This window comes from Calonectris borealis, chromosome 6 (genome assembly GCF_964195595.1).
Source record: "Calonectris borealis chromosome 6, bCalBor7.hap1.2, whole genome shotgun sequence".
NCBI classification, from domain to species: Eukaryota; Metazoa; Chordata; class Aves; order Procellariiformes; family Procellariidae; genus Calonectris; species Calonectris borealis.
The window spans coordinates 13756266-13770756 of NC_134317.1; the positions used below are offsets into that span (position 1 = coordinate 13756266).

Below are 14491 nucleotides of genomic sequence, written 5' to 3' on the forward strand. Positions count from 1 at the left end.
TCTGATACGTTGTCTTATCAATCCTGTTCTGTTAAGGTTCATTTAAGAGTTTGTTTTGCAGTATAGTATGCAGTTTGTTTTGCTACCATAATTATTCTAATATCCCCTCTAATATCGAGATTGTCAAAGATGTACCTAAGGGAATTAGGTCCTCTAAAGCCATCCCATGGAAATGAGTGGGATTTGGGTACTCAAGTCCCCTAGGAGCCTCTGGAAAAATCCTAGCCCAAACTAACAAAGAAATTGTCATCTCCTATACCCCAGTGCATTTCTAGAGTCACTTCATTACCCAGTATCAAAGTGACTGTGCATGCCAGCACAGATTCCTTCAGCTCTTTCTTCCTTATCTTCTTTTTTTTTTTTCCTTGAAGTAGAAATTATATCATCATAGAATCTGTAACAATGGAACTGACCATTATTGACAATAAAACAACGTATTATTTCATTACCAGTAGCTAATTCCACTGGGCTTAAGTATCTCGCTTTCATGCTGGGGAAGGCAGGTCCTGCTCCCCTTAGTCACTCGAATAGTCTCATTGAAGTCAATAGGATCTGTCTTGCTCTACTGCAAGAGGTAAGCAGGCAGTGCTTGCTGACGTCTTTGAACACTTACGTTACTGTAACAATAGCATTAGTCTTTCTTTTAATGATTATGCATAGAATGTTTTTCTTTTGGTATTTTGTAACTATATATAGCTTACTAAGTCTGAGTTTCCCCTTTTCCAGAAAAAGCCAGTGAGAAGAAGATATGAACCCTACGGGATGTACTCCGATGACGATGCTAACAGTGATGCATCAAGTGCTTGTTCGGAGCGCTCCTATGGTTCCAGGAACGGGGGCATTCCACACTACCTACGGCAGACTGAAGATGTGGCCGAGGTCCTGAACCACTGTGCCAGCTCCAACTGGTCTGAAAGAAAAGAGGGGCTCATAGGTCTTCAGAACTTACTGAAAAGCCAGCGGACACTGAGGTGACCTTGATAGTTTTATAGTGTCGGTCATTCGTGAGAGGTGGCTATAGTCAGAAGTTAATAATATGTACCTGCCTTATGTAGACAGATAGTATCTTTCACAGTTGTGAAGGCTTTGTCTCCACAGTGTGGGACTTTTTGGAAAAATTTCTGCTATGTCATCAGTATAATTTGTGTTAAATTTGTAGCAGTAACATAGAAAGGACTCGGGTAAGCATGCTATCTTCTCTTAGCCTTCCTCTGTCTCGTGAAGACCTCCAATGGTAGGTGCTGGTTGCAGCACAGTGAGATTTCCCACAATGATGGTGATGTAAATGCACTGGAAGGGTGGTACCATTTTTACATTTGTCTGTTTGAACCTTCAATATTTTTTTCCCCAGCAACTTAGTTGGTGAAGCAAACACTAACTGCGCTTATTCTAAAATGACTTAGGGTGTGTGTGTTTCAAAGATGAGATCAGACGATGCTCTCACTTTGACTCTTTATGAAGGCTGTGTTAGGTATAATTATAGATATTGCTTGTAACTCTTGAAAAATCTTCTATCAGAAACCTGAGTCTCCTATAAATGGTGTAGTTTAGGACGTAGAGGGAAGTTTCTTAAGGCAATGAAGTAGGTGTAGCAACTCTGAAACTTTGCTTATGGTGGGAGAGGCAGACCTTCTTCCCTTGTTGAAAGCCAAATAAGCCCTTCAAACACCTTTGGCATGTCACACATTAAAACAGATCCTAGAATTACCCAGTAGTCACGTGGAAACTTCATATGGCCACAGGTCACATTAACAAAAGACAACTGGCTCTCAGGCCATAGGCTTTTCACCCTTAGTTTATGGTAAAAGTCTTTGGAAACAAGCTGTTTATCTTTTGGCTCCTTTGAAGAGAACATTCACAAATAACTGTGATGTTTTTATTTTCCTGTTATGAATATTATATACTTAAATTATAACCAAGTTTATAAGTGGTTGTTATATGGTTTATAGCCTACCTACTTGGATTTGCGCAATTGTTTCCATTTTAAAAGGCCTTCTCTGGCTGAAAATATTTGATGGTTCATGTTAACTGACGGAATGAAAATGTACTGAGGGCAGGCCTGGAAAGGTTATTCTCTTGCCATCATAAAAATATTCTAGCACTTCACATGATGTGATGCAGTCCTTAAGTGGGAAGTGCTACAGTTTTTTAATATGGGTAGTTAAAGTCTCTAGATAAGAGATGCTTTTTGATGTGGTCTGTTTACGAGTCTTTTAAAAGATACTTCCCACATGTATGCTGTCTTTTTTTCTTTTTCTTTATTTTAACGAACTGTCTGGAAAGACTCTGGCACCTCATATACTTGCATGAAAAAGTTGAGTGAGACTTTGATTTTGCCACAAAGGTGTGTGAGGATTATAACCAAGGTTTTGAGTGCTGTTGGGGATAGTTCAAGGGAGGAAATGCTGAGAAGGTTGGGTGATAGGCTATTTATCCAGATCAGTAGCTCTTAGCAGAAATGCCAGTAGAGTTCAACTATTGTTTTCAATCCTGCTGATTGCAGTTTTTGAACTGTGCTGCTGTCACTAGTCCCTCAAGCTAGCATATTTACTTAGCTTTGATCCTGAATAGTTTGTAAACCTGTCCCAGAAGCTACACCCTTGCAGTTATTTTTTTAATTCGATACTGGTTTCAGTTCTCTAGATTATGTTTCCTTTCCGTTTGCTTTTGGTCTGCTTCCTCCTTGGTTCAGGGTTGATCAGGTGCCTGTTCTCTAATGATTAGATTTTATCATCCTGTTTGTTCCCACGGCATCTTGCAGAACATCATCAAGGTCATTAGTCTAAGGGGCAAGTCTGTCTGTCTTCTAATTAAACCTGATATCTTCTGTTGTGGTATAACAAGTTTAATACAAGGCAGTGATGTGACTAAGTTTTCTTTAGTACTCTGAACTGAAAAGTGGTTGATCCTACATTAGCTGGGATTTGCATATCCAGAAAGATGTGCATGCAGAGTGGTATGGCACTTCCCTATCCTCTTTGTTTCATACAGCTTCATGTGGTCTAGTTCTCTAAGGGCTCCCCATAAGGTCGTCTAAATAAAACAAGGCCGACAAGTCCCTTAAGGAAATATTCTTCCACTGTCTGTTTCAGTTTAGTGCTTGCATTGTTACCTCAAGTCCATGAGCTTTTGGAAAGAGACACGCTTGTACTTGCTGTCTTCATGTAACCTTTGTCCAGAAAGAAAATTCATTAGAGTAATAAATAGGAGTTCATTCAGAGAGCTGCAATCTGCATGAAGCCAGGAGAGCGTTGTAGAGTAGTTGTTTTGAGACTGCGCAGTCTCATCCTGAATGAAGCTGACAGCTTGCTGTGGCGTCATTACAAAGACTTTTTCCTCTACATCAAATTCTTAAGACCATTGTTTTTCTGACCTTTTAACATTTGATCAGCCTTTCATGCATAGGTTTATTTGAAAAAATGTCCTATGTTACTTATAAACAAGCGAACATAAAATAATTGCAGACTACTAGCATATTCTGGCCTGTTCTTTGAAGCTTATTTTGAAGGAGAGGGAGATATGTTGGCGGATTGTAGAATTAACGTCTTTCTGGAAAGAGAGTACCTGTAGTCAAGATCTGAACGGCAGTTCTCTAAGCAATCGATGTGCATTTCGCTAGTTGCTCTAATTACATAGTAATTGTGGAAAAATATCTAATTGCATCCATAGCATGCAGGAAATGTTACCTAACTGTCTTGCTCTGTTTTTGGTTGCACGGTAAACAAGCAAAACTTCTGCATTCTTTGGCAGTTTGCCTTGCAGGAAAACTAAGACTTGTCTTTTCAATACATTAAAAGCTTTGGCACCAAACAGTTCTGCATTTGACTCAAACTCAGTATCTTATGAAAGGGATCCATACGTCATTCTTTTTTCCCCGGCATAAAAAGAGCATGACTGAGCACCTAATAATCTCTTACTAATAGGAACTTAGATTGTGCCTTGATTTAATTATCTTCTAATTTACTAGGTTGCCCACTTGTTAATCTGTCTTCCGTTTCTATGTATTTGTTGTCTCAATGTGCCTGCTCTCAGACTTTAAAGTCAGTTCTGGTATCTGTTAATACTGTGTGATTCTAGACTGATTTTACTGAAGCAACTGAGAACGTAGACCAAAATATTTATGATTAGTATATACACAAACAGCATGAAAGTTCTGATTTTACTTGAAAATTTGAATTCCCTGACACAAAGGAAACTTGAGTAACCTTTTCCTAGGCTGCAGAAGACCCATGTTTCGGTGAGTGGGCGACCTTGACGCAGGCAGAAAGTAAATACCTCCCAAATGTGCACATTTCAAATTGTCTTCTGCAATCCGGAATATAGAAGAAAATAGAAGCAGCAGAAAATACAAGTTTCTGGTTTATGATTTTAAAAAATGTTTATTAGATTTCTTAATGTAAGGCTGGTGATCCCAGCAGTTAAACTGGAATGCCAGTTAAGGCTTTGCCTAGGTAGAGTTTTCAGAAGTGCGACTTAACTGACATTTAAATGAAGAAGGTTAGATCTTTTAGCTGTTAATATTTATTTGCTTTTTTTGCTGCAACTAGAGCTTTAGCATTAATATCATGTTTTATTTATGTATTTTAGCCGAGTCGAGTTAAAAAGGCTGTGTGAAATATTTACTCGCATGTTTGCTGACCCTCACAGCAAGGTAAGATCACAAAGACTTGGCTCGTTCTCTGACATTACCACGTGTGCACGTTTGACACTGTTCCAAGATGAATGTTTTCTATTTCTACGTTCCAAGATGAATGTTTTGTATTTCTACCCCTGCCATCTGCCGGGGGAAACTGGCATTTATAAATCTCCTTGATTTTTATCTGTTTTACAGTACAGGGATGTGTCTCAGTCTCTCTTACGTTGCTAGGAACTGGTTTCTCCGTGCTTCCCAAGGAGCAACCTAATGCCTTTCAGATGTCAGCTCCTGGAGCTGTACAGTTTTATCTGTACTTCTCTAGGAGTGTCTTGGTGATACACCGTAGCGTGAGGTCCATGAAGGGTAACGAGCCATAGTTCAGCATCTTGGTCGCTGGGGTTTGTGTATTGACTACACCTGGGAGCAGTACGGAGTCTCACCAAGGTGTTGTTCTGGATCTCATAAATAAATGTCTTTAATATAGCCACTTTGCCTTCTTTATAACACTGACCTTTGAAGTTAAAGGCCATGGCATGAATTTACAGACATCTCTCAAAAAGAAGCAGACTAGGGAATGGGGAGGTTGGGCCCACAGGCACATTCAGACCCAGTGGTCTTCTGTCGACGGGTGACCGGGAGCAGGGAGAGGGGAAAAGGGAGTTTCATGCCCTTTCCTGAGGAGGTTTGCTGGTTGAGGGCAACCAGTAATGGCTGGGTAAACACATCTGCTCTTGGGTTAAATACAGTTTGAGAAAGAATAAGTTGTATAAATATTTGTACTTCAGACCACTTGGTAAACCAGTTTTAATAAACGGTTGTCAGGTGGAAATCCCCTGGGCAGGCATAGTCGCCTGTCACAGGTCTTGCTCGAGATGTGTGGTTTTGGCCATAATTATAGCCTGGACCACCTGTCCCATAGGCCTCACTGGGTGTAGCAGTGCCTATCTGTAAGGTCTTAATGCTGTGGCTCTCAAAGGTTCAGTATGTGTTCTGGAAAGAGTGAAGGTGTAGCTATTTGTTTGCAAAATATTTCCAATTTCTGAGTAAGGTGAGGGTCTGTTGCACACTGGACTCAAGTATGTCCTCTGTGGCAGCGGTGATCTGTCACCTGCGCTGCTTTTATAGAATTATTACTACAAACTCATTAGTTGTGGTGTTAAATATATGTAAACATTGTTACATATAAACATATATAAACCTATGTTACTTTCACGAATGAGGAGACTGGATCTGATCCAAGGTATATGATGTTTTAAGTAACTCCACTGAGAAGAGGTTGTGTTTTAAGAAAATGTAAACTTTCAATGAATGCGTCTTTTATCTGTTGACAAACTGCATCTGAACAACCAGCCTTGATCACTATGTGTGCTAACGAGTGGTTTGTTTTGTTGCATGGCCTGCTTTGCCGTGGAATTCCCAACAGAGAGTAAGTGTATTCTACCCCTTTCCTTCATTCGTTTCATGTGGTATTTTAATACAACACAGTTTAGACATGTCTTGCCTGATTTTTTTTTTTTCCAGAGCAATGTAGTCACTAAAATCTTTCATTCATGAAACTGTCTGTAACAAAATCGTCCTGAAACTCAGATTGTAAACCCCTCCCCTTTGATTATTTTTATTTAAAGTATGGTATTCCTTTTTGTGACGCTTGTTTTGTTTATAGGTCTTCAGCATGTTTCTGGAAACCCTGGTTGATTTCATCATCATTCATAAAGATGACTTGCAGGATTGGCTTTTTGTTCTCCTGACCCAGTTGCTAAAGAAAATGGGAGCAGATTTGCTGGGGTCTGTGCAGGCTAAAGTTCAAAAAGCTCTGGATGTCACCAGGTAAAGCACTCAGATGGTAAATGTTACGGAGGTTTTTGCAGGATTTCAGGAAGGCATCTGATGAACAGTTTAGAAACCTAGCAGTGCCATATATTTTGAGTGCTCAATCTTGATGAATACCACAATAAAGGAGAACAAAGTTATGTAACAATATTTCAACATTGAATTAAAAAGGCCTGTCTCTTTTCTAAAGAGATAACTTTAAAGCAAAACATTTAAAATGTGTAGCTGATTAATTTTGTTAAATTGTTTTTTTTGCTGTGCATGTGCTTTGATATAAATTTTCTTTTTGATTGATGGGGAAAAAAAAAATATTTGCAGTATTCAGAATATGAATGGTGCTTTACCACAAAGTTCAGAGCATTTTTCATGTTGTTCAAACAGCAAATAACGGTAATGTCAGGATAAGACCTTGAATACTACTGCGATGTGCACACCAATTCTGTAGTCCATGTCCTTTTCTAAGGATGTCCAGCACAGGACACTGTTACAGTAAAGTTCAGCTCATCCTGGAAATAGGATAATTAAGAAAGAAATAATAGTAGTCCAGGAGAAAACAGCATAGAGGAGGGAAAAAGAAGAGAGAAATCAAAACCAGGTATGAACTCCAAGGACAAGATAAACCAGGCTGCTACTAGAGATAAGGGAACAAAGCACAGCCTGAAATGAAGAAGGAATGGACAGGTGTGCCAAAAGCTGGATAAGTGTACAGAGAGCAGATAGAGTAACAGTGTATAAAGGTATTGATTTAGCAGTTTTCTCCAGTATTAAATCAATAATCAGCTAATCCTTAGACTTGGAGTTTCTCTGGTTAATGGTAAAGTTAAGAAGAAAAGCATGATAATGATAGGTGTTGAAATCTGTTGTGTATACTTTAATGTATCAAGTTAATTTAGTCCTGAAAATTTATGTTGCGTTACATTTTTGCGTTTTGTTTGGACAGGGATTCTTTTCCATTCGATCAACAATTTAACATTTTGATGAGATTTATTGTAGATCAGACCCAAACACCAAACCTGAAGGTCAGTATCAAAAGCCTTTTCACTAAAGCATCAACAGGGTTATCTTAGCTTGCCATGTCAGGTATACCGTAAAGCATAGTACTTATGATAAGATAACTAATTGTAAGTACCTGCACGATACAGAAATGATATTGGCAACATTGATTAACTCTCTCGTTCTACATTTTAATAAATCTAAATATCTTTAAAATTGGGCCCTGTGACTCATCACAAGTCATTAAGAGTTGGGCTTTAAGCACGCTGGAACATATTAGAATACAAGGAAAATTCCTCTTCACCCTGGTCTCGGTGGGAAGAAAACCTGGCTGTGCAGGACAGAAGGGACCAGACCCTGTCTGAATGGTTGGGAAGTTGGGGCCCTAGGCACACCTTAACAAGTGCTTGTTGCCCAGATCAGCCGTAGCACATGTAGGATTTGGAGAAAAAAAAAATCAGAACTTTGTTCTTGAATCCTCCCAAAGGGATACTGTTGTGCAGACTGTTTTTCAGGAGGTGGCTGTTTCAAGGCTATAGGAACTGGAAGTCATACACATTTATCTTCCAGAGACAGGAATATACAGGATGCCAAATGACTTAAGTGTTCTTTCTTCAATCTCCCAAATTTTGGATCTTTTGAGACTCCAGCATCAGGCATTTGATTTGAGACCAAAAGCTATGGTTTGGCATCTGGAACAATAACTGCTGGTGGAAACAGCGTGGTGGAGTTCTGATTTGCTTATGCAAACAGACAAGCAGACATACGTATTTCAAGCCAGTTCTGATATACCGTTCCAGACTCTTACTACACAAAATGTATCCTGTGTAGAAAGTTGCTCTTGATTTTTGAAACATGACATAGAGGCATGTCACAGGGATATTTTTTCCCCCCATGTGACGTAGGTCTTGTCAATCTGTAGTGGTATCTGTTTATTATGGGATAAACCCATCTTTGCCAGCTCATGAGATTAACAAATCCCTTTTCACTTCTCAGGTGAAAGTTGCTATCCTGAAGTATATTGAGTCCTTGGCAAGACAGATGGATCCAACAGACTTTGTGAACTCCAGTGAGACAAGACTTGCTGTATCTAGAATTATAACTTGGACAACGGAACCAAAGAGCTCAGATGTGAGAAAGGTAAGCCAGAATGATGAAGTATTTGCAGTAATTATTGTTCTTCCAAAAAAAAAAAAAACCCAACCACAACAAAAAATGGTCATAAAGGTAATGAAAAATTCAGTGGTTAAATTCTAATTTAACAAACTGGATTTTACATACCTTACTGTCCAAACCAAACTGCCAATTCAGTAAAGACACGTTTCTGAAGCATGTCTTCATATATATTTTTTTCTAGTAGGTACTAAGCCATGTGACTTTAACTACTGTTACCGTGCAAAAAGACATCATAGTTTGAAAATGTATTTTTTCTTGAGCAGTCTGGAAATATCTCTAGGTTTTTGTTTATTTAGGTGAAGGCTCTGTGCTTTGTAGACTCGAATGAAATCTAGCACAACTTCTGTGTTACAATTGTTAAAAGAAAGTAAACAAATCAGTAAGCTGCCAGGGGCTTTCAACTCTTTTCTTTTAAGAGCTGTGTGTTTATCTCAACCTGGAAAAAATTGACACATTTAGGTCAGGCCTGGGTAATACAGTTACCTTGTTCTTTATTTTGCTATAGATGCAAGTGTCAGGCAAGCTAAAATGGGCAGATAGTGATACTCATCTCTCCCAAGAGAAAAGTGAGATGTAATTTTATGTACCTGGCATCTGTAACACAATTTAAAATTACCTTCTCTTCCCAGCCCAGATGTAGAAATAGATTCCAGTAGGAGTTAATGGCTTTGAGATGTACCTGAAGTTAAAAAAAAAAAAAAAAAAATTAAGCATTTCAGAATGTAAAAATTGTATGAGTTTTTTATGCTCTACAAGCACTTAAAATGTTGAATTAATACTAGAATGACGTATTATTTTATAACTTTGGAAATAAGAGAATTATTTTTGTTAGCAGTGATTATTTGATTCTGATGAAAAGATCACTGGGTATCAAAGGTGCTGCAACTGCAGCATTATCTGATAGCTGACACAACGCTTCAAAGAAGCGTTTTGGGTGCTGCTGTTTGCTTTCTGGCATACAGCTGATTGGGTCTAGAGAAAAATGTCTCATCCTCTTTTCTGAAGACTTTCTGCAGGGATTATTCACACCAGTGTGACTGAAATTTGCTTCTGCAAGATAGTCTGCCTCAGAAGAAAAGGGTGACTTTAATCCTAGACTTAGTTCTGGAATGTGCATTTCCATTTTGATGCTTCCATGTACAAAGTCAGAAAGAATTAAACAGGCAAAGAAGCTGCTTCTCTGTTACAGTTCAAGTAAACCTCAAGCAGTTTACTCTGCTGGTGGGCTGCGAGAGGGAGTTACAATTAATTTAAGTAGAAATACACATCGAAAAGCAAAATCTCTGCATATTGCTCAGCAGAAGTATTCCACCATTAGGGGTCATCATTGCTGCATGCAAAATGGAGGGAAGAGTGTCTGCAGCAGCTGCAAAAATTGGCTATTCGCTGTGGGATGTGCAGAGTGGGTGTTCACAGTGTGGTGTCTGTCCTTCTGTCTGTTTCAAGGACTTGCAAAGCTCTGGCAAAACTTCCAGCAAACTCCACCTGAGCAGTACCTGGGCAAGTGCTTTGGGGGCTGATAAGAGATTACTGAATCTAAATTCGTTTTATTAAACCTGCGTGTGACTTGGATTTGCCTCTGATGCCTGTAGTTTTCAAATAAATTATTACACAGTTAAGCTAACTTAGGCTACTGAAAGTGGATGCCCAGATGATCTTTATTTCATCATACTGTGCTGTACTATGATTTTATTAAGAACACAGCACAAACCACGGGCTTTAGAAGAAACACTGCAAAGGATTTAAAGGCAATCATTGTCCATTATATCTGTCAGACTAATAAATTCATTATGCAGTAATGAACTGGATTATGAAGGGCCAACCCAGACAGGTGAAATGTTCTGAACAATACAAGATTGTCCTCCTTTTTTGGAGACTATAACTTGGGGAAAAAGTACCTTTTTTTATATCAAGATGATTCATTTAAGGACCAGAAGATTCTGCCCTCGTGGAAGGTATTACAGTGGCCTTCAAGATCTGAGGTTTTCTACGTGCAAAGCAGACCATGCATTGTAAACATTGTCACAACTGAAAAATGGAGACAGCTGTTGAGGTTATGGGGGAGAGAGAGAAGAAGCAATTCAGTCTTCAAATGATCAAAGTACTACAAGAGGCCGGTAAAAAGTGTAAAATAAGGTAATTTTTCAATAGAATCTGGATTTGAGACCACCAGTGCAGTCAACTCAACTCCTGCAAGCTGACAAGAGCAAACTTTATTTTTGGTACTGAGGAGTCTTGGCTGGCGTAGTCCAGTCCCTCTATACTGCTGTGGCTGACTTGGGGGAACAGCGGTGCCGGCACTCAACTGCTCACGGAGGCAGGGACTCTTTCCCCCAAGAAATGTAGTCCTGCAGGCAAGGTGATTCTCACCCAGATTTGAGTTACTGAATACTACCTTAATGCAAGTAGCATCTGTATGGTTGATGGCCATACTGTTCTGTCTGGATTTTACCTTTGAGCAGATGCAGGTAAAACAAGCTTGCTCATGCTGGTGGTGAAGTACATAAATGGCCTCCGTCAGTGGGGAAAACATGTGGCTGCTGTGTGCACGAGTCATGCAGATCTGATCCTATGGCAGCAATCAAGGGATCTGTTCAAGAAATGGATTATATTTTCAGTCAACAGTGGGATTATCCTTTTATTAGCGATCGTCTGTCCATTACTGCTGTTCACTGTGTGTGATGGTCATGGAGGTCCCAGCCCTGTAGTGTTAAGGCACTGGAGAAAAATAGGAAAAAAAAGTGGCATTTAGTCCAAAACCCTTTTTCAAATTGAATGGTACAGCTCTGTTAATAAACTTTGTATATTCTTATGATGGCTAATTGAGCACGCTTAATGAGCACCCTTCACCTGTCTAACACCTCACTTGAACTACAGATCATGTTTTATAGCTAGTGAAGTCGGAAAGAAACTTTGACTAAGGAAATGCTGTTGTGCATAAAACAGTTTACGTTCTCATATGGAGTGATATCTGTAGCTAAACATAAGCTCTGTTATCACAAGAAAAACATGATGTACTTTGAGGAACATACAGCTGATATTACAGAGCGTCATTGACAAAACGTCGCGATTCTCTCTCCGGGCAGAAACCATTTAAGCTGCTGATAGTAGCCATGAACTATGTACGGTCAAAATTACTGTCAAGCTTTATGTTTAAAATAAGGTGATCTGGAGTGTGTTACAGGTAAATATTTGTCTTTTTTTAAAGATTGTTAATACTTATGGGTGTTTACCCTGCATTCACGTTATGATCCACTTCCTGCAAGCAGTGCTAGAAGAAAGGTGAAAGACATTTGTCCTCCGTGCAGAACAAAAGCCATTGGGTAGGAACAGGTCACGCAGCACTGCGTGGAGACCTGGGTGGGTTGTGGTTCCAGTGCAAGGAGAACACCTGTTGATAATTTCCGCACATACAGCTGGCTCGCTGCTTTTTCCCAAAGCAGAACGTATCGATGGGCAGGGCATAGATCAGGATTTCAGATAACTGAGCTCAAATTTTGATTGTACTAGCGTCTAACCTTCTGCGATGCACTTGACTTTCCTCTGCCTTGGTTTATTCCTCTCTGTAACAGGGCGTTAATTCTGATTTTTTTCTGGAAAATTTTTAAGGTTTGATGAAATCATTTTACAAAAGCCTGTTAATTACCATACAGAAAAGTAACACAAAATATCAATGCAAATACTGTGATGACTGATCTGAGGACATCAAGTCAGTAACTTTACCATGTTATCACCGATATTGCCAGCAAAGTTATTGTGCAATCCTTACGTAGGTAAAGTGCTTATTGAATTTGGATGACAGGCTCGGGCTCTGTGGGAAAATACTTTGATCTTGGAAAAGAGCCATCAGTTTGAGAATGGAAATTAGAATGAGGCTTCTGATTTGACTCTTGCCAAAGCCTAAAGAAGCCTCATGTCCAAGGCTCAGGTGAATGGAAACTTTTATTAAACGGGTGCTCGGCATTTGAGGGGGTGGAGTTGTCTGGGAGGGCACAAAGGATCTTAGCATTTAGGAGGAGCTTGCACAGGCTGAAGGAGAACAAGGCCTTCCGAGGTGAAGGGCCAGTGACATTGCCCACCGCCTTGTTAATCAGCCAAGCTCTGGTCTGGTCATTAACAATATATGACAAGATCTGTATTGCCTGATCGTCATTTGGACTACTAATCTCAGGGAAGAAGAAATTTTTCCTTTGTGCCAGATGTCCTGCCTGGCTTCTCTGTTGATGAAACGTTCCTACAGTAGTTTTATTTTACAAGCCTGAATGCATTTTTACATGTGATGGGCAGCCTTATGTCACCTGTACATCATGTTCTGCCTTCCATTTACATAACCGGGAAAACTTTTTCTTTCAACTGTCCTACTCGTTACAGAGTTTGGCCAAGCTGCCCTTGAATATAGACAGTAGATGGGACTTGGTAAGAAACTAGAACCATTGCAATGAATCAAAAAGTCCAGAAGAGTGCTTGTGTTACTGTGATCTGCATTAAGACGAAGTCCCCTTCAGACTACCTAGGGGTAGGGCCCCTTGGATTGGCACCACTAGTTTGCAAGTAAAGTCTAGAGGTGTCCAAAGAAAACAAGTTTGGGATCAGATTTTTTTCCTAAAACTGATTAATTGAGAAACTGTTTCTGAAATATACCAGAATATGGGGAAGAATATGAGGAAGATTTCAGAGAGAAAGCTGCAGGTCAACAAATTCTTCATGTGCTCAAACAGCCAACGAAGATGTATTTACTTCTTTAACTAGTAGTCCTAGATGTCATTTCTCAAGAAATATTGATGTTGTCACTTTGATAAGGAAATCATATCTATCAATAAAACCCAGAGCAAGTTTGGATAAAGTATTGCTGTGACGTCTGTAGGAGGACCAGTGATAGACAGGAAAGCAAATGCTGCTAAGGAAATGAAATTGGGTTCCGTTGCAACGTGATGCCATGAGACCTCTAAAATCTTTCCTGGAGCTTTAATTTTCCATCTAGCATCAGGCTGATTTGAGCAACTCTGGGACAGAAGCTTCACTGTAAAAGCACTCCCAAAGACTCTTAGTGAGCTGAAATGGTTCATCTTTACTGGTGTTGCCCAGTAAACACTGTTGGTCATGGCCTGTTACAGTAGCAGTGGCAAAGAGGGTGTTTGCAGAAATGGCAAATTTTTGAATGGCAAATTTTTTAATACTCCCCAGTCACAGGCTCTTGCCTTTCCGGGTCGGAGGTTTCTTTAGCACTCTTGCAATATTCCTACACCAGATTTGTGCATCTCATGGACTCCATGAAGAGCCAAGTAACCAGAGAACCAGTCCTTAGGATTTCATTTCAGGCTTATGGAGTCTTAAGTAGGACTATGTGCATACTGCTGAGGTCAGCCTTTTAGCCAAAGGATATTCCTAAAGAAGTCAAGCTCAGCCTAAATGCACAGAGGAACTCCTTAAAGGCATTTAAACATAGTCAGTGTTAGGAAAAATAGTGTAATACATCAAAAATGGCACTTGGTGGACTTCAGTGTTTACTTGTTTTAATGCTGTTAGAACAAAAAGGATCTCTATGTCCTATCTGTGTTTCCAAAATAGTAGCCGTCATTTTCTGTTTGTTTTGAATTTGATGCTAGAGAGCTATGAGAGCCCAAATGTTTTTAGTGTACGCAGTGTAAGGAAAATGGCTTTTCCCAACGTTAGTGACCAGAAAATCATCACCAGCTTGTTGGAAACATGATGATTTCCTTAAAATGAATCTCTTCACTTTATATAGCCTTCTGGTATCCTTTGAGTTGAAAGCAGTTTGTAATATAAGCACATTTTCTCAGTTTGCTTGAAACAGTAAGAGCTAGTGCATGATAATATGAGATAAGAAGGAATTGC

General features: G+C 39.5%; 1 protein-coding gene across 9 annotated transcripts in view; it reads left to right on the top strand.

Moving 5' to 3' along the window:
- The window catches only part of CLASP1 (cytoplasmic linker associated protein 1), a 189310-nt gene that overhangs the window by 135049 nt on the left and 39770 nt on the right, over positions 1–14491 (top strand). For 5 of the 9 annotated variants that reach the window (XM_075152887.1, XM_075152882.1, XM_075152883.1 and 2 more), the window contains 5 exons: positions 727–971; positions 4588–4651; positions 6300–6463; positions 7407–7485; positions 8456–8599. In XM_075152887.1, coding sequence (XP_075008988.1) covers positions 727–971; positions 4588–4651; positions 6300–6463; positions 7407–7485; positions 8456–8599 — 696 coding nt within the window. Of the gene's footprint in view, positions 1–726; positions 972–4587; positions 4652–6059; positions 6063–6299; positions 6464–7406; positions 7486–8455; positions 8600–14491 lie in introns of all 9 variants that reach the window. The other 4 variants (XM_075152879.1, XM_075152880.1, XM_075152881.1 and 1 more) reach the window with 1 other exon arrangement.